At 50.0% G+C, this 19,685-nt stretch overlaps 1 protein-coding gene across 1 annotated transcript in view; it reads right to left on the minus strand.

The window, feature by feature from the left end:
* Positions 1-16,865, minus strand: part of LOC139229093 (protein ABHD8-like) — a 33,406-nt gene extending 16,541 nt beyond the window's left edge. Inside the window, exon 1 of the mRNA XM_070860751.1 lies at positions 16,666-16,865. Within this exon, the coding sequence (XP_070716852.1) occupies positions 16,666-16,670 (5 nt within the window). The 5' untranslated portion in view covers positions 16,671-16,865. The remainder of the gene's footprint in view (positions 1-16,665) is intronic.
* Positions 16,866-19,685: the final 2,820 nt, after the last annotated feature.

Here is a 19,685-nt window from a genome sequence, read left to right on the forward strand (position 1 = left end):
CTCGCACCCAGTCCCACTCACCCATCACCCCCTGTGCTCACTGCCCCGTGTCCTAACTCGCACCGAGTCTCACTCACCCATCATCCCCTGTGCTCACTGCCCCGTGTCCTAACTCACACCCAGTCCCACTCACCCATCACCCCCTGTGCTCACTGCCCCGTGTCCTAACTCACACCGAGTCCCACTCACCCATCACCCCCTGTGCTCACTGCCCCGTGTCCTAACTCACACCCAGTCCCGCTCACCCATCACCCCCTGTGCTCACTGCCCCGTGTCCTAACTCACACCCAGTCCCACTCACCCATCACCCCCTGTGCTCACTGCCCCGTGTCCTAACTCACACCCAGTCCCGCTCACCCATCACCCCCTGTGCTCACTGCCCCGTGTCCTAACTCACACCCAGTCCTGCTCACCCATCACCCACTGTGCCCACTGCCCTACATTGGCTCCCGGTTAAGCAACACGTCGATTTCAAAATTCTCATCCTTGTTTACAAATCCCTCCCTGGCCTCGCCCCTCCCTCATTTCCCACATTACAACAGCGACTACACTCCAAAACGTACTTCATTGGCTGTAAAGTACTTTGAGACATTTGGTGGTCATGAAAGGCGCTATATAAATGCAAGTCTTTCTTTTTCCTCCAGCCCCACAACCCCGAGATCTCTGCGCTCCTCTAATTCTGCCCTCCTGACCATCCCTGATTATAATCGCTCCACCATCGGTGGCCGTGCCTTCTGTTGCCTGGGCCCCAAGCTCTGGAACTCCCTCCCTAAACCTCTCCGCCTCTCTACCTCTCTTTCCTCCTTCAAGACGCTCCTTAAAACCTCCCTCTGACCAAACATCGGCCGTAATTTCATCTTAAAATGGCTGAGTCAGATTTATTGTATGTTTAATAACACACCTGTGAAGTGCCGTGCTATATAAATACAAGTTGTTGTTGTTGGATTGTGAGCCATTGGGAGAGGGTTCCTTAAAAACGAAGGAAATCCGTTCCCCGGCCTCCCCTCACAGGCTGACAGGAGGGCAGACTGGAGCGGCGAAGACCTACTCGCAGACTCTGCCAATTTCACTGTGTAATGCAACAGTCAGTGCTGCCTTGCAATATCCGACCTGAAGCCTAACACACTACATCCGTGACATTCCGCAGTCGCTCGCCAAGCCGCTCCTGTCAGTAACTGAGACATACTGATGACGAGGGAGAAGGTGACTTGCATTTATATAGCACCTGTCACGCCCTCAGGATGTCTCAAAGCGCTTTGCAGCCAATGAAGGACTTTTGGAGTGTAGGCGTTAAAAACCTAACCGTGTCACTTATGTCCTTCAGAGAGCAGAACTTGGTTACTCTTCCTGGCCTACATGTGACTCCAATCCCACACTACCCTGTTGACTCAATGTCTCCTGAAGCGGTCTCATGCGAACAATGACGGACAGGTAATGACCTGCTGGCCCATCCCACACAATTGCAATACATCGTGTATCACAATATATTCTCTCCACCCCACTCCAAATGATGTGATCTAAAACACTGGTTAGGCCACAGCTAGAGTACTGCGTGCAGTTCTGGTCACCGCATTACAGGAAGGATGTGACTGCACTAGAGAGGGTGCAGAGGCGATTTACCAGGATGTTGCCTGGACTACAGAATTTTAGCGATGAGGAAAGAGTGGATAGGCTGGGGTTGTTTTCTTTATACAGAGGAGGCTGAGGAGAGATCTTATTGAGGTGTATAAATGATGAGGGGCCCAGATAGAGTGGATAGGAAGGACCTGTTTCCCTTCCAACAACCAGGGGGCTATAGATTTAAAGTGATTGGGGGGAGGTTTAGAGGGGATTTGAGGGGAAATGTTTTCACCCAGAGGGTGGTGGGGGTCTGGAACTCACGGCCTGAAAGGGTGGTAGAGGCAGAAACCCTCACCACATTTAAACAGTACTTGGTGTGCACCTGAAGTGCTGTAACCTGCAGGGCTACGGACCGAGAGCTGGAAAGTGGGATTAGGCTGGGTAGCTCTTTGTCGGCCGGCACGGACACGATGGGCCGAATGGCCTCCTTCTGTACCGTAAACTTTCTGAATTGAAGAGGATTTACTGTGATTGAAAGGCTGCATTACAGGGAGCAGGAGACGACGGTTGTGAAGTCCGGTCACTGACTGCAGTGCGGGCAGGCACAGCAGGAGGGGCGACGGAGCAGCAAGGGTTTGTAGAAGGAAGTGACAGGGGCCTGGGACAGGCGTGAGTTCGGGGCCCAGGAGAGGCGAGGGCCCAGGGGCAGCACGGGCCCAGCCCACACTGCGATATGTGCGCACTGGGTCCGTGCAGCAGAGCAGGTCTCCAGTCCTGGTTAACCCTTGCCTCTGGACCGAGACCTGGCTCTGTCAAGCCCGTGTGGTGGCTGGTGTACAACGATCACCCCACGTTAAAAAATCCACCCACAGGCATCTTCCAACCTTCAGGATGTAGTTCGGGATCCGGAATATTAGGCCCTTCATTGAAACACCTGTGAACTCGACCCTTTTTGGCGTGGAAGCGAGTCACCCTCGATACGAGGGAGCGCCTATCTCCTGGTTGCAGTGCGGGCAGACTCAGCAGAAGGGGCGAAGGAACGGCAAAAGTCCGGGGCCCAAGAGAGGCGAAGGCCCAGGGGCAGCAAAGGTCAGCGATATAGACACATAGAAACATAGAAAATAGGTGCAGGAGTAGGCCATCAGCCCTTCGAGCCTGCACCACCATTCAATAAGATCATGGCTGATCATTCCCTCAGTACCCCTTTCCTGCTTTCTCTCCATACCCCTTGATCCCTTTAGCCGTAAGGGCCACATCTAACTCCCTCTTGAATATATCCAATGAACTGGCCTCAACAACTCTCTGCGGTAGGGAATTCCACAGGTTAACAACTCTCTGAGTGAAGAAGTTTCTCCTCATCTCAGTCCTAAATGGCTTACCCCTTATCCTTCGACTGTGTCCCGGTTCTGGACTTCCCCAACATCAGGAACATTCTTCCTGCATCTAACCTGTCCCGTCCCGTCGGAATTTTATATGTTTGTATGAGATCCCCTCTCATCCTTCTAAACTCCAGTGAATACAGGCCCAGTCGATCCAGTCTCTCCTCACATGTCAGTCCTGCCATCCCGGGAATCGGTCTGGTGAACCTTCGCTGCACTCCCTTAATAGCAAGAATGTCCTTCCTCAGATTAGGTGACCAAAACTGAACACAATATTCCAGGTGTGGCCTCACTAAGGCCCTGTACAACTGCATTAAGACCTCCCTGCTCCTATAATCAAATCCCCTAGCTATGAAGGCCAACATGCCATTTGCCTTCTTCACCGCCTGCTGCACCTGCATGCCAACTTTCAATGACTGATGTACCATGACACCCAGGTCTCGTTGCACCTCCCCTTTTCCTAATCTGCCGCCATTCAGATAATATTCTGCCTTCTTGTTTTTGCCACCAAAGTGGATAACCTCACATTTATCCACATTATACTGCATCTGCCATGCATTTACCCACTCGCCTAACCTGTCCAAGTCACCCTGCAGCCTCTTAGCGTCCCCCTCACAGCTCACACCGCCACCCAGCTTAGTGTCATCTGCAAACTTGCCGATATTACACTCAATTCCTTCATCCAAATCATTAATGTATATTGTAAATAGCGGAGGTCCCAGCACTGAACCCTGCGGTACCTCACTAGTCACTGCCTGCCATTCTGATATGTGCGCACTGGGCCCATGCAGCAGAGCAGGTCTCCAGTCGTCCTGGTTAACCTTGCCATTGGACCAAGACCTCGCTCTGTCAAGCCCGTGTGGTGGCTGGTGTGCAACGGTCACCCCACGTTAAAACAATCCACCCACAGGCATCTTCCCCCCTTCAACATGTAGTTCGGGATCTGGACTATTAGCTCCTTCATTGAAACACCTGGGAACTCATCCCTTTTTGGCGTGGAAGCAAGTCATCCTCGATATGAGGGAGCGCCGATGATGATGATGATGAATGGATCTCCTGGGAGAGGCGAGAAACCAGATAACAACCCAGGCCAATTTGGTGGAGGAACATCTGGGAAACTGGTCTCTGACCCAACGAGGTGATCGACACTAGTTCAGGCGATCATAGATCTCGTAAGTCACTGTGATATCTTCGCCAAGCGACTCACCAGGTTGGAGCTCTTTTCTCTGAGGGGTCTTTAAAATCATGAAGAGGTATATAGGAAAGACCTAGAGAAGGTGTTTTCTCTTATGGGGGAGACTGAAACTAGAGGTCATGAATATAAGACAGTCACTAATAAATCAAATGGGGAGTTCAGGAGAAACTTCTTTCCCCAGAGAGCGGTGAGAATGTGGAACTCGCTGCCACAGGGAGGGGTTGAGGCGAATAGTATCGATGTATAGGTACAGGTACATGAGGGAGAACAGAATAGAACGATATGCTGAAAGAAAGACTTGTACCTTTCATGACCACCGGACGTCTCAAAGCGCTTTACAGCCAATGAGGTACTTTTGGAGTGTAGTCACTGTTGTAATGTGGGAAACGCGGCAGCCAATTTGCGCACAGCAAGCTCCCACACACAGCAACGTGATAATGACCAGATAATCTGTTTTAGTGATGTTGATTGAGGAATAAATATTGGCCCCAGGACACCGGGGAGAACTCTCCTGCTCTTCTTCCAAATAGTGTCATGGGATCTTTTACATCCACCTGAGAGAGCAGACGGGGCCTCGGTTTAATGAAAGACGGCATCTCCGAAAATGCAGCGCTCCCTCAGTACTGCCCCTCCGACAGCGTGGGGCTCCCTCAGTACTGCGCTCCCTCAGTACTGCGCTCCCTCAGTACTGCCCCTCCGACAGTGCTGCGCTCCCTCAGTACTGCCTCTCCGACAGTGCGGCACTCCCTCATTACTGCCTCTCCGACAGTGCAGCGCTCCCTCAGTACTGCCCCTCCGACAGAACTGCGCTCCCTCAGTACTGCGCCTCCGACAGTGCAGCGCTCCCTCAGTACTGCACCTCCGACAGTACTGCGCTCCCTCAGTACTGCCCCTCCGACAGTGCTGCGCTCCCTCAGTACTGCCCCTCCGACAGTGCGGCACTCCCTCAGTACTGCCCCTCCGACAGTGCGGCGCTCCCTCAGTACTGCCCCTCCGACAGTGCCGCGCTCCCTCAGTACTGCCCCTCCGACAGTGTGGCACTCCCTCAGTACTGCCCCTCCGACAGTGTGGCACTCCCTCAGTACTGCCCCTCCGACAGTGTGGCACTCCCTCAGTACTGCCGCTCCGACAGTGTGGCACTCCCTCAGTACTGCCCCTCCGACAGTGTGGCACTCCCTCAGTACTGCCCCTCCGACAGTGTGGCACTCCCTCAGTACTGCCCCTCCGACAGTGCAGCACTTCCTTGGCACTGCACTGGGAGGGTCAGCCTGGATTATTTTGTGCTCAAGTCCCTGGAGTGGGACTTGGACCCACAACATTCTGACTCAGGGGTGAGAGTGCTGCCCACTGAGCCATGGCTGAGGTGCAGTAGGGTGGGAGGAGGTTACTGCGGAGCATAAACCCCGGCACGAAACAGTGGGGCCAATGGTCTGTTTCTGTGCCGTACACTCTAATCTCAGCGTGGATGGTGTTGGAGTGCCACAATCGCCCAGAGTACCCTGGGTCAGGCAGAGGAGGAAAGTATCAGCCAGGTTCCCACTCCTGATTGCTGTGCAGTGACATCTACATATGTCTGCATGCATGTCGCGAGAGTGGACAGGACAAAGCAGCCGCTTGATTGGCCCCCCATCCACCACCCTCAACACTCACTCCCTCCACCACCTTCAACACTCACTCCCTCCACCACCCTCAACACTCACCCCATCCACCACCCTCAACACTCACTCCCTCCACCACCTTCAACACTCACTCCCTCCACCACCTTCAACACTCACTCCCTCCACCACCGGCGCACCGTGGCTGCAGTGTGTACCATCTACAAGATGCACTGCAGCAACTCGCCAAGGCTTCTTCGGCAGCACCTCCCAAACCCGCGACCTCTACCACCTAGAAGGACAAGGGCAGCAGGCACATGGGAACACCACCACCTCCACGTTCCCCTCCCAGTCACACACCATCCTGACTGGGAAATATATCGGCCGTTCCTTCATCGTCGCTGGGTCACAATCCTGGAACTCCCTCCCTAACAGCACTGTGGGAGCACCTTCACCACACGGACTGCAGCAGTGTGAGCTGCGAGGAGGATGCTGTGAGGCTGCAGAGTGACTTGGATAGGTTAGGTGAGTGGGCAAATGCATGGCAGATGAAGTATAATGTGGATAAATGTGAGGTTATCCACTTTGGTGGTAAAAACAGAGAGACAGACTATTATCTGAATGGTGACAGATTAGGAAAAGGGGAGGTGCAACGAGACCTGGGTGTCATGGTACATCAGTCATTGAAGGTTGGCATGCAGGTACAGCAGGCGGTTAAGAAAGCAAATGGCATGTTGGCCTTCATAGCGAGGGGATTTGAGTACAGGGGCAGGGAGGTGTTGCTACAGTTGTACAGGGCCTTGGTGAGGCCACACCTGGAGTATTGTGTACAGTTTTGGTCTCCTAACCTGAGGAAGGACATTCTTGCTATTGAGGGAGTGCAGCGAAGATTCACCAGACTGATTCCCGGGATGGTGGGACTGACCTATCAAGAAAGACTGGATCAACTGGGCCTGTATTCACTGGAGTTCAGAAGAGTGAGAGGGGACCTCATAGAAACGTTTAAAATTCTGACGGGTTTCGACAGGTTAGATGCAGGAAGAATGTTCCCAATGTTGGGGAAGTCCAGAACCAGGGGTCACAGTCTAAGGATAAGGGGTAAGCCATTTAGGACCGAGATGAGGAGAAACTTCTTCACCCAGAGAGTGGTGAACCTGTGGAATTCTCTACCACAGAAAGTAGTTGAGGCCAATTCACTAAATATATTCAAAAGGGAGTTAGATGAAGTCCTTACTACTTGGGGGATCAAGGGTTATGGCGTGAAAGCAGGCAGGGGGTACTGAAGTTTCATGTTCAGCCATGAACTCATTGAATGGCGGTGCAGGCTAGAAGGGCTGAATGGCCTGCTCCTGCACCTATTTTCTATGTCTATGTTTCTATGTTCAAGAAGGCGGCTCACCACCACCTTCTCAAGGGGCAATTAGGGATGGGCAATAAATGCAGGCCTTGCCAGCGACGCCCACATCCCAGGAACGAATAATTAAAAAAGAGGCTTAGGGCTGGCTGTGCTGCCCCTGTAGTTGAATGGCTGCATCTTTTTTTCTATTCACAGTACGTGGGAGTCGTTGGCAAGGCCAGATTGCTGGGCCATTTCAGAGGGCTGTTAAAAGTCACCCACATTGCTGGGGGTCTGGAGTCACATATCGGCCAGACCGGGTAACAGCAACAGATTTCCTTCCCTAAAGGACATTAGTGAACCCGATGGGTTTTTATGACAATCAGGCAATTCCATGGTCACCTTTACTGATACCAGCTTTTTAATTCCAGATTTATTTATTAACTGAGTTTAAATTTCCCAGCTGCCGTGGGATTTGAACCCGTGTCTCTGGTACATTGGTCCAGGCCTCGGGATTATTAGCCCAGTAACGTAACTGCTGTGCTACTGTACCCTTAACCTTAAAAAATAACAGACAAATGTTCCAACAGCTGCAGAATCCAACGTAAATGGTTTGCTCTGTACATCAGTGCTCCAACATACCTGTTACCACGGTGACCTGACACTTTCCTCCAAGAGCCTTCAGGAGGTCGGTTAAGAATTCCAGTCGTTAGACTGGTGCCTCCTGTTGCCTGGAGACATGCACAGAGACCGAAGGCTTCATTCAGGATCCGGCTGAGTGAGTTTACCCCGCGGGATGCCAGTAATATCCGGCACAGGCTCCCGAGAAAGGACACAGCAAAGTCCCACATCTCGGCACTGAATGTAGCAGTCACTGCATAAACCCTCCGGTGTAATAGCTGCTGGGCGGGGCCACGTCGTCCACATGCCCGACACGAGACTCCCAAAGCAAGTGCTCCATGCGTAACTCCTACACGGCAGGCGAGCCCCAGGTGGGCAGAGGAAACATTACAAGGGACCACCCTCAAAGCCTCCCTGATAAAGTGCAACATCCCCACCGACACCTGGGAGTCCCTGGCCAAAGACCGCCCTAAGTGAAGGAAGAGCATCCGGGAGGGCGCTGAGCACCTCGAGTCTCATCGCCGAGAGCATGCAGAAACCAAGCGCAGGCAGCGGAAGGAGCGTGCGGCAAACCAGTCCCACCCTCCCCTTCCCTCAACCACTGTCTGTCCCACCTGTGACAGAGTCTGTGGCTCTCGTATTGGACTGTTCAGTCACCGAAGAACTCACTTCAGGAGTGGAAGCAAGTCTTCCTCGATTCCGAGGGACTGTCTATGGTGATGTGGTGACAGAGCACGGCAGTGGGATTAATTCTTTCAATGAGCTGGCACAGGCAGGTGGGCCCAAATGACCTCCTTCTCTGTCGTAAGATTCTGCTGCCCTTGTCCTTCAAGGTGGTCGCGGGTTTGGGAGGTGCTGCCGAAGAAACCTTGGCGAGTTGCTGTAGTGATCTTGTAGATGGGACACACTGCAGCCACGGTGAGCATGTCCTGTCTCAGTGACCAGAAAATTAACCTAAAATATAAAGCTTCCTATGCTGCTTCTGACAGGTGCTCCATGAGATGGCAGGCTGTACAATGTGTAACTAACACACACACTGAAACAAACTGAATAGAGAAATATACGGCACTTAACTCTGGTCTAACGGGCTCCCCCTGACTCTGCTAAACTGCTCGCGGTTAGCTTCCACTCAAACTAGGGGCTTTAAATGTCTTGTGGTGTACTCACATACTGCCAACTTAGAAGCTTCGAGTCTTCTAACCACTGCATCTCAGTCCATCCCGTCTTCTCCTTCCATCTGGCCCGTAGCCAAGAGCAATACCTGCTCTGTGGTCCAGATTCTGAGTACTACATCAGTGTGTCAGCTGTGGCTCAGTGGGCAGCATTCTCGCCTCTGAGTCAGAAGGTTGTGGGTTCCAGTCCCACTCCAGGGACTTGAGCACAAAACAATCCAGGCTAACACTCCCAGTGCAGTACTGAGGGAGCGCCGCACTGTCGGAGGGGCAGTACTGAGGAAGCGCCGCACTGCCGGAGGGGCAGTACTGAGGGAGTGCTGCACTGCCGGAGGGGCAGTACTGAGGGAGTGCTGCACTGTTGGAGGGGCAGTACTGAGAGAGCGCCGCACTGTCGGAGGGGCAGTACTGAGGGAGCGCCGCACTGTCGGAGGAGCAGTACTGAGGGAGTGCCGCACTGTCGGAGGGGCAGTACTGAGGGAGCGCCGCACTGTCGGAGGTGCCATCTTTCAGATGAGACATTAAACCGAGGCCCTGTCTGCTCTCTCAGGTGGATGTAAAAGATCCCATGAAGAAGAGCAGGGGACTTCTCCCTAATGTCCTAGGACCAATATTTATCCCTCAATCAACATAACAAAAAAAAACAGATTATCTGGTCATTATCACATTGCTGTTTGTTGGAGCTTGCTGTGCGCAAATTGGCTGCTGCGTTTCCCACATTACAACAGTGACTACACTCCAAAAATACTTCATTGGCTGTAAAGCGCTTTGGGACGTCTGGTGGAAGGTGCTATATAAATGCAAGTCTTACGGAGCTATTATCTCTAGCCCAAGATGGTCTAACGCACAAGGTCAGATATTATGTCCCTGGGCAATCACCCATCTGTCTTTTTGCCGATTTCCTTTCCCCGGCCCCTCCGCTTCTTTCTTGGGCATGTTCCACAGATGCAAAGGGCTCTGCAGCATCTTTCCCAAACAACTATTCTTCCCGGTGAGTCTGGCAGTGAGTGACTCATAGGCTATGCGACTGTGGAGGCATCAGCACCGAACCGATCCTGTTCTCATCCAACATCAACACGTCTGCGCCTTCGAGCGGGGAGTGGTGGCAGGGGCACTGTCTAACTATTAGAGGCAGGGACTTTCACTGAGCCTTCCGTTCCTTGGCCCGTGTGTGCTGAGGCAAATGGTAACGTCCTACCTGTAGCTCCAGGTGAAAGAGCGAACAGCACCGGCTTGAGTCAGCCGTGGGAACGCTGCGAGCATAAGGCACCTCGCCACCGATCTTCGAGATAGAAGAACCTACCTGCCCTCCCACGTGTAAGTTTAATGCAAATGTATAAAGATTAAGATGGAATATTCAAAACAAATCAATCAGTAATCATGGTGTCAAATGGAAATTTCATGTAAAATCTTTGTAAGGATATATCGATGCCAATTCATTTAGCTCGCCTGTAATTATTAGGCATTATAGATACGGAGTTAGACGATAATATGTTGTCATTGATATTGAAAAAAGATGTGCAAGTTCTTTCTTTCGTTCAAATGCTCCCATACACTGTCCCATCAAACACTCCCAGGGCAGGTACAGGGGGTTAGATACAGAGTAAAGCTCCCTCTACACTGTCCCATCAAACACTCCCAGGGCAGGTACAGGGGGTTAGATACAGAGTAAAGCTCCCTCTACACTGTCCCATCAAACACTCCCAGGGCAGGTACAGGGGGTTAGATACAGAGTAAAGCTCCTTCTACACTGTCCCATCAAACACTCCCAGGGCAGGTACAGCATGGGGTTAGATACAGAGTAAAGCTCCCTCTACACTGTCCCATCAAACACTCCCAGGGCAGGTACAGCATGGGGTTAGATACAGAGTAAAGCTCCCTCTACACTGTCCCATCAAACACTCCCAGGGCCAGTACAGCATGGGGTTAGATACAGAGCAAAGCTCCCTCTACACTGTCCCATCAAACACTCCCAGGGCAGGTACAGGGGGTTAGATACAGAGTAAAGCTCCCTCTACACTGTCCCATCAAACACTCCCAGGGCAGGTACAGCATGGGGTTAGATACAGAGTAAAGCTCCCTCTACACTGTCCCATCAAACACTCCCAGGGCAGGTACAGCATGGGGTTAGATACAGAGTAAAGCTCCCTCTACACTGTCCCAAAGAACACTCACGGGTTAGATACAAAGTAAAGCTCAGAGAAACATAGAAACATAGAAAATAGGTGCAGGAGTAGGCCATTCGGCCCTTCTAGCCCACACCGCCATTCAATGAGTTCATGGCTGAACATGCAACTTCAGTACCCCATTCCTGCTTTCTCGCCATACCCCTTGATCCCCCAAGTAGTAAGGACTTCATCTAACTCCTTTTTGAATATATTTAGTGAATTGGCCTCAACAACTTTCTGTGGTAGAGAATTCCACAGGTTCACCACTCTCTGGGTGAAGAAGTTTCTCCTCATCTCGGTCCTAAATGGCTTACCCCTTATCCTTACACTGTGACACCTGTTTCTGGACTTCCCCAACATTGGGAACATTCTTCCTGCATCTAACCTGTCTGAACCCATTAGAATTTTAAACGTTTCTATGAGGTCCCCTCTCATTCTTCTGAACTCCAGTGAATACAAGCCCAGTTGATCCAGTCTTTCTTGATAGGTCAGTCCCGCCATCCCGGGAATCAGTCTGGTGAACCTTCGCTGCACTCCCTCAATAGCAAGAATGTCCTTCCTCAAGTTAGGAGACCAAAACTGTACACAATACTCCAGGTGTGGCCTCACCAAGGCCCTGTACAACTGTAGCAACACCACCCTGCCCCTGTACTCAAATCCCCTCGCTATGAAGGCCAACATGCCATTTGCTTTCTTAACCGCCTGCTGTACCTGCATGCCAACCTTCAATGACTGATGTACCATGACACCCAGGTCTCGTTGCACCTCCCCTTTTCCTAATCTGTCACCATTCAGATAATAGTCCGACTCTCTGTTTTTACCACCAAAGTGGATAACCTCACATTTATCCACATTATACTTCATCTGCCATGCATTTGCCCACTCACCTAACCTATCCAAGTCACTCTGCAGCCTCATAGCATCCTCCTCGCAGCTCACACTGCCACCCAACTTAGTATCATCCGCAAATTTGGAGATACTACATTTAATCCCCTCGTCTAAATCATTAATGTACAGTGTAAACAGCTGGGGCCCCAGCACAGAACCTTGCGGTACCCCACTAGTCACTGCCTGCCATTCTGAAAAGTACCCATTTACTCCTACTCTTTGCTTCCTGTCTGACAACCAGTTCTCAATCCACGTCAGCACACTACCCCCAATCCCATGTGCTTTAACTTTGCACATTAATCTCTTGTGTGGGACCTTGTTGAAAGCCTTCTGAAAGTCCAAATATACCACATCAACTGGTTCTCCCTTGTCCACTCTACTGAAAACATCCTCAAAAAATCCCAGAAGATTTGTCAAGCATGATTTCCCTTTCACAAATCCATGCTGACTTGGACCTATCATGTCACCTCTTTCCAAATGCGCTGCTATGACATCCTTAATAATTGATTCCATCATTTTACCCACTACTGAGGTCAGGCTGACCGGTCTATAATTCCCTGTATTCTCTCTCCCTCCTTTTTTTTAAAGTGGGATTACATTGACTACCCTCCACTCGATAGGAACTGATCCAGAGTCTATGGAATGTTGGAAAATGACTGTCAATGCATCCGCTATTTCCAAGGCCACCTCCTTAAGTACTCTGGGATGCTCCTTCTACACTGTCCCATCAAACACTCCCAGGGCAGGTACAGCACGGGGTTAGATACAGAGTAAAGCTCCCTCTACACTGTCCCATCAGACACTCCCAGGGCAGGTACAGGGGGTTAGATACAGAGTAAAGCTCCCTCTACACTGTCCCATCAAACACTCCCAGGGCAGGTACAGGGGGTTAGATACAGAATAAAGCTCCCTCTACACTGTCCCATCAAACACTCCCAGGACAGGTACAGGGGGTTAGATACAGAGTAAGGCTCCCTCTACACTGTCCCATCAAACAGTCCCAGGGCAGGTACAGGGGGTTAGATACAGAGTAAAGCTCCCTTTACACTGTCCCATCCAACACTCCCAGGGCAAGTACAGCACGGGGTTAGATACAGAGTAAAGCTCCCTCTACACTGCCCCATCAAACACTCGCAGGGCAGGTACAGCCCGGGTTAGATACAGAGTAAAGCTCCCTCTACACTGACCCATCAAACACTCCCAGGGCAGGTACAGGGGGTTAAATACAGAGTAAAGCTCCATCTACACTGTCCCATCAAACACTCCCAGGGCAGGTACAGGGGGTTAGATACAGAGTAAAGCTCCCTCTACACTGTCCCATCAAACACTCCCAGGGCAGGTATAGGGGGTTAGATACAGAGTAAAGCTCCCTCTACACTGTCCCATCAAACACTCCCAGGGCAGGTACAGCACGGATACTGAGCATGTACAGCTTACACCAGTACTTAATTCAATCCTTGTTTCTCCTAATTGCCAAGTATGCCAGTCCACACACACTGTCTCCTCCTGCATCCTCACTGTGTTGTTATCAATTTTCCCGAGACCCAAAAGCTAAAGAACTATTACCCTCCCTCAGTCTTTCATTTTTTGGATGAGACGTTAAACTGAGGCCCTGTCTGCAACCTCGGGTTGATGTAAAAGATCCTATGGCACTATTTCAAAGAAAAGCAGAGCCAGTTATCCCCAATGTCTTGAACAATATTTATCCCTCAATCAATATAACAAAAACAGATTATCTGATCATTGTCACATTGCGGTTTGTGGGAGCTTGCTGTGCACACATTACAACATTGACTACACTGTGAGAAGTAATTCATTGATTATTAAATGCTTTGAGACATCTTGAGGTCGTGAAAGGCACTATAGAAATGCAAGTCTTTCTAATTACAATCTACAGGCTTTTAAAACTCAACCGTGCCCTTGCCTGATCAGTATAATTTAATTAATCTTGTTGTCTCCACTACTCATCCCAATCCTTGCTCGCTTCCAGCTCTATAGATCTTGGCTCCACATCTTGATTTCTCAAAACTGTAACAACAAAAATGTACCGATAATAGAAAGATTTCTCTCCCGCAAAATTAAAGGTGATGGAGAAATTACCAAACTGTGTAGTCAATTGCAGAACTGTTATACACACACTATGCACTGTCTTCAAACAGCCAACCATAAAGATCTTTCTGAAATATCTTTTACAACAGTGACTACACTTCAACAGTTCTTCCTTGGCTGTAAAGCACTTTATGGCATTCTGAGGCGATGTAACTACAAATCCTTTCTTTCATTCTAAAGTTCCCTCTACACTGTCCCATCAAACACTTCCAGGGCAGGTACAGGGGATTAGATACAGAGTAAAGCTCCCTCTACACTGTCCCATCAAACACTCTCAGGGCAGGTACAGCATGGGGTTAGATACAGAGTAAAGCTCCCTCTACACTGTCCCATCAAACACTCCCAGGTCAGGTACAGGGGGTTAGATACAGAGTAAAGCTCCCTCTACACTGTCCCATCAAACACAGCCAGGGCAGGTACAGGGGGTTAGATACAGAGTAAAGCTCCCTCTAAACTGTCCCATCAAACACTCCCAGGGCAGGTACAGGGGGTTGGATACAGAGTAAAGCTCCCTCTAAACTATCCCATCAAACACTCCCAGGGCAGGTACAGGGGGTTAGATACAGAGTAAAGCCCCCTCTACACTGTCCCATCAAACACTCCCAGGGCAGGTACAGGGGGTTAGATACAGAGTAAAGCTCCCTCTACACTGTCCCATCAAACACTCCCAGGGCAGGTACAGGGGGTTAGATAGAGAGTAAAGCTCCCACTACACTGTCCCATCAAACACTCCCAGGGCAGGTACAGGGGGTTAGATACAGAGTAAAGCTCCCTCTACACTGTCCCATCAAACACTCCCAGGGCAGGTACAGCATGGGGTTAGATACAGAGTAAAGCTCCCTCTACACTGTCCCATCAAACACTCCCAGGGCAGGTACAGCATGGGGTTAGATACAGAGTAAAGCTCCCTCTACACTGTCCCATCAAACACTCCCAGGGCAGGTACAGGGGGTTAGATACAGAGTAAAGCTCCCTCTACACTGTCCCATCAAACACTCCCAGGACAGGTACAGTGGGTTGGATACAGAGTAAAGCTCCCTCTAAACTGTCCCATCAAACACTCCCAGGGCAGGTACAGGGGGGTTAGATACAGAGTAAAGCTCCCTCTACACTGTCCCATCAAACACTCCCAGGGCAGGTACAGCATGGGGTTAGATACAGAGTAAAGCTCCCTCTACACTGTCCCATCAAACACTCCCAGGGCAGGTACAGGGGGTTAGATACAGAGTAAAGCTCCCTCTACACTATCCCATCAAACACTCCCAGGGCAGGTACAGCACGGGGTTAGATACAGAGTAAAGCTCCCTCTGCACTGTCCCATCAAACACTCCCAGGGCAGGTACAGGGGGTTAGATACAGAGTAAAGCTCCCTCTACACTGTCCCATCAAACACTCCCAGGTCAGGTACAGGGGGTTAGATACAGAGTAAAGCTCCCTCTACACTGTCCCATCAAACACTCCCAGGGCAGGTACAGGGGGTTAGATACAGAGTAAAGCTCCCTCTACACTGTCCCATCAAACACTCCCAGGGCAGGTACAGGGGGTTAGATACAGAGTAAAGCTCCCTCTGCACTGTCCCATCAAACACTCCCAGGGCAGGTACAGGGGGTTAGATACAGAGTAAAGCTTCCTCTACACTGTCCCATCAAACACTCCCAGGGCAGGTACAGGGGGTTAGATACAGAGTAAAGCTCCCTCTGCACTGTCCCATCCTGTGCCTCAGTCCCATCCTGAGGAGAGCGCCCCCTATTGTACCAGTTTTCTATAAGCCACACGGCCCCTTTTGGTCGCCTCATTGATGGAGACTGACAATCTATTGCCAAAGGAGGTCAGTTTTGCGCTGTGGTTCAATGTCAATAATACTCCACAAAGATTTAATATAAGAGGATGGATTTAATTATCAAATCTTTAATTGCAAACTTTGCTTTCTAAGTGCATTGTGGAATAGCACGGATTTGGGGCTAGTGAGTGCACAGATTGGCTCATTGCTAGAACATGGCTGCATGTGAACATTGTAGATTAACCTTTCGCCTCTCTCCATTTCAGCGATGGGACTCGCAATGCACATCCCCCCAGCTGGTTTATACCTGGAAAAATCTCATCATTGTCCCAGTTTAATCCGCCGATGCAAACGGTTCTTTATTTAAATGCAATACCTTGTTCGATTCAATTGCAATTATTTCTGTTCCTGTTTTTTAAATATTGCAGGTATCAAGCTAATCCCAGGAGATTTACTCAGGGTAGCGTTTTATTCCTATCGACAGAGAGAGACAGACGTTGCATTGCAAGAACCGCAAAGTAAAAAATATTGTAAAACTCTGATAAATACACAAAATCCTGTTATAGCAATGAAAATTTTAACATCAGACAATGCAAACGAACCTGAATTGCATCTAGGTGAAATACATATATTCAGGTCCCGAATTCCCAAATGCAATTTCGTTTTAAATGTACAAATTAAAAATGCATGGAAATTTGCCGTTCTCGGGTGAATTGCAAAGATAACGGCAGTAAAATCCATCAATAAATGCCTGTGGATGGTCGAGGCTGGAGCAACGCGATGAACCGGTTGCCTATTTGAGAAATACGTTCAATAAATAAAACTGGGCTAAAAAATGTAAAATATGAAATTTCCCCCTTACCTCATTCATTAAAAGCAAACTCCGGGTACTCTTCGAAAAAAATTACAACTGCACGTATTTTCATGAAATAAATAAATTCAGATATTCAGGTATCTGCAGCTTCTCGGTGTTTGGCCCTGTGCGTGGTGTCAATGGTACAAATTGCTGGGATACTGTATCTCTGTCTGTCCTGCTCCGGCCAACAGCAGGTCTCCAGGTTATTTACAGGATGTCTCCAGTTTGTCCTTGATCGCCACATCGAGGAAAAGCCCAACCAGAATCTTTGGCACTGCCTCCCCTTGTCCTGATTGGCATCTCGGCTAGCCAATAAATCGCACAGACCTTCAGAGAGCCTCTTGCCAATGGCACTAAACACAGCCAGCCTCGCTCCGCCTCCACAAGGCGAGTTATGGTTGGGTCGTTGCTGAAAATGCGTCAATTGTACAGACTTGCAGCCAGGGTCTTGCCTGCCCAGCTCGCTGCTCTGGTATCTGTGACTTGGCATGTGTCTCCCCGGCCTGACCTCCCTTCAGCTGCAGAAAGGCTGAGGGAAACATAGAAACATAGAAAATAGGTGCAGGAGTAGGCCATTCGGCCCTTCGAGCCTGCACCACCATTCAATAAGATCATGGCTGAACATTCACCTCAGTGCCCCTTTCCTGCTTTCTCTCCATACTCTTTAGCCGTAAGGGCCATATCTAATTCCCTCTTGAATGTATCCAATGAATATATCCAATGAAGGTCGACAGCAAAACTTGCATTTATATAGCGCCTTTCATAACAACATAAGAAATAGGAGCAGGAGTCGGCCATACAGCCCTTCGAGACTGCTCCGCCATTCAATAAGATCATGGCTGATCTGATCATGGGCTCAGCTCCACTTCCCCGCCCGCTCCCCATAACCCTTTACTCCCTTATCGTTCAAAAATCTGTCTATCTCCACCTTAAATATATTCAATGTCCCAGCCTCCACAGCTCTCTGGGGCAGAGAATTCCACAGATTTACAACCCTCTGAGAGAAGAAATTCCTCCTCATCTCAGTTTTAAATGGGCGGCCCCTTATTCTAAGATTATGCCCCTTAGTTCTAGTCTCCCCCATCAGTGGAAACATCCTCTCTGCATCCACCTTGTCGAGCCCCCTCATTATCTTAAATGTTTCGATAAGATCACCTCTCATTCTTCTGAACTCCAATGTGTATAGGCCCAACCTACTTAACCTTTCCTCATAAGTCAACCCCCTCATCTCTGGAATCAACTTTTCACGACCACTGGACATCTCACAGAGCTTTACAGCCAATGAAGTACTTTTGAAGCGTAGTCACTGTTGTAATGTGGGAAACGCAGCAGCCAATTTGCACACAGCAAGCTCCAACAAATAGCAATGTGATAATGACCGGATAATCTGTTTTTGTTATGTTGATTGAGGGATAAATATTGGCCCCAGGACACCAGATAACTCCCCTGCTCTTCTTCGAAATAGTGCCGTGGGATATTTTACGTCCACCTGAGAGAGCAGACGGGGCCTCGGTTTGACACCTCATCTGAAAAACAGCACCTCTGACAGTGCGGCGCTCCACCAGCACTGCACTGGAGTGTCAGCCTAGATTTATGTCCTCAGTTCCTGGAGTGGGACTTGAACCCATGACCTTCTAACTCAGAGGCGAGTGTGCTGCCCACTGAGCCACAGGTGCTCAAAACCATGAAGGGCTTTGTTAGAGTAGATATGGAGAAACTGTTCCCATTGGCAGAAGGATCAGTAACCAGAGGGTACAGATTTAAGGTGATTGGCAAAAGAACCCGAGGCGACATGGGAAAACAAAGATGATGCAGGGAGTTGTTATGATCTGGAATGCACTGCCTGAAAGGCCGGTGGGAGCAGAGCCAATAATATATTTCCAAAGGGGACTCACTTGTGCTTGAAAAGGAAAACATTGCTGGGCTGTGGGGAAAGAGCGAGAGAATGGGTCTAATTGGATCGCTCTGTCAAAGAGCCCTTCTGTGCTGTGTCATTCTACGGTCGGATTTGTACCGCTCAAGCTCCAGAACCTTGCCTAAGTGGCTGTTCTTGGTGGGAGAACCTGGACATTGAATGTCCGTGGGGTGTTCCACCATGACAATCAGTCACCACCTGTCCTTGCCCCAATACCCGCACACTCCCAGCACGGGTCACTGGATCACAGTCAGGAAGAGGGTCCCCGGTTGATCTCCCCTTCCCTGTCTCAGGGGCTGCTGAAGCTCATTTGGCACATTCTTTCCACCGCCCCCCGCATCTGACGTAGCTACTCCCTGGAGAAACATAACTTTAAAAAGAACGCTGGATTGGTAGGTCTGAGAAAGAAAAAGATGGAATTACACGGAATGTACAGCCCAGTAACAGGCCATTGGGCCCCAGCGCTCCGTGCCGGGGTTTATGCTCCACACCAGCCCCCTCCCACCCCTCTCCATCTCCCCCCATCACCATATCCTTCTATTCCTCTCTCCCTGATGTGTTTATCCAGCTTCCCCTTAAATGCATCGATACTATTCGCCTCAACCCCTCCCTGTGGCAGCGTGTCCCACATTCTCACCGCTCTCTGGGGAAAGAAGTTTCTCCTGAATTCCCCATTGGATTTATTAGTGACTGTCTTATATTGATGGCCCCCTAGTTCTGGTCTCCCCCACAAGGGGAAACATCTTCTCTACGTCTACCCTATCGAACCCCTTCAGTGTCAGCTGTGGCTCAGTGGGCAGCACTCTCGCCTCTGAGTCAGAAGGCTGTGGGTTCAAGTCCCACTCCAGAGACTTGAGCACAAGGTCTAGGCTGACCCTCCAGTGGGGTACTGAGAGTGCTGCATTGTCAGAACTGCCATCTTTCGGATGAGACATTAAATTGAGGTCCCGGCTACGCTATCAGAGGGACATAAAATATCCCATGGCACTATTTCAAAGAAGAGCAGGGGAGTTCTCCCCGGTGTCCTGGGGCCAATATTTATCCCTCAATCAACATCACTAAAACAGATTATCTGCTCATCATCACATTGCTGTGTGTGGGAGCTTGCTGT

Source organism: Pristiophorus japonicus, chromosome 18 (genome assembly GCF_044704955.1).
Source record: "Pristiophorus japonicus isolate sPriJap1 chromosome 18, sPriJap1.hap1, whole genome shotgun sequence".
Classification (NCBI taxonomy): domain Eukaryota; kingdom Metazoa; phylum Chordata; class Chondrichthyes; family Pristiophoridae; genus Pristiophorus; species Pristiophorus japonicus.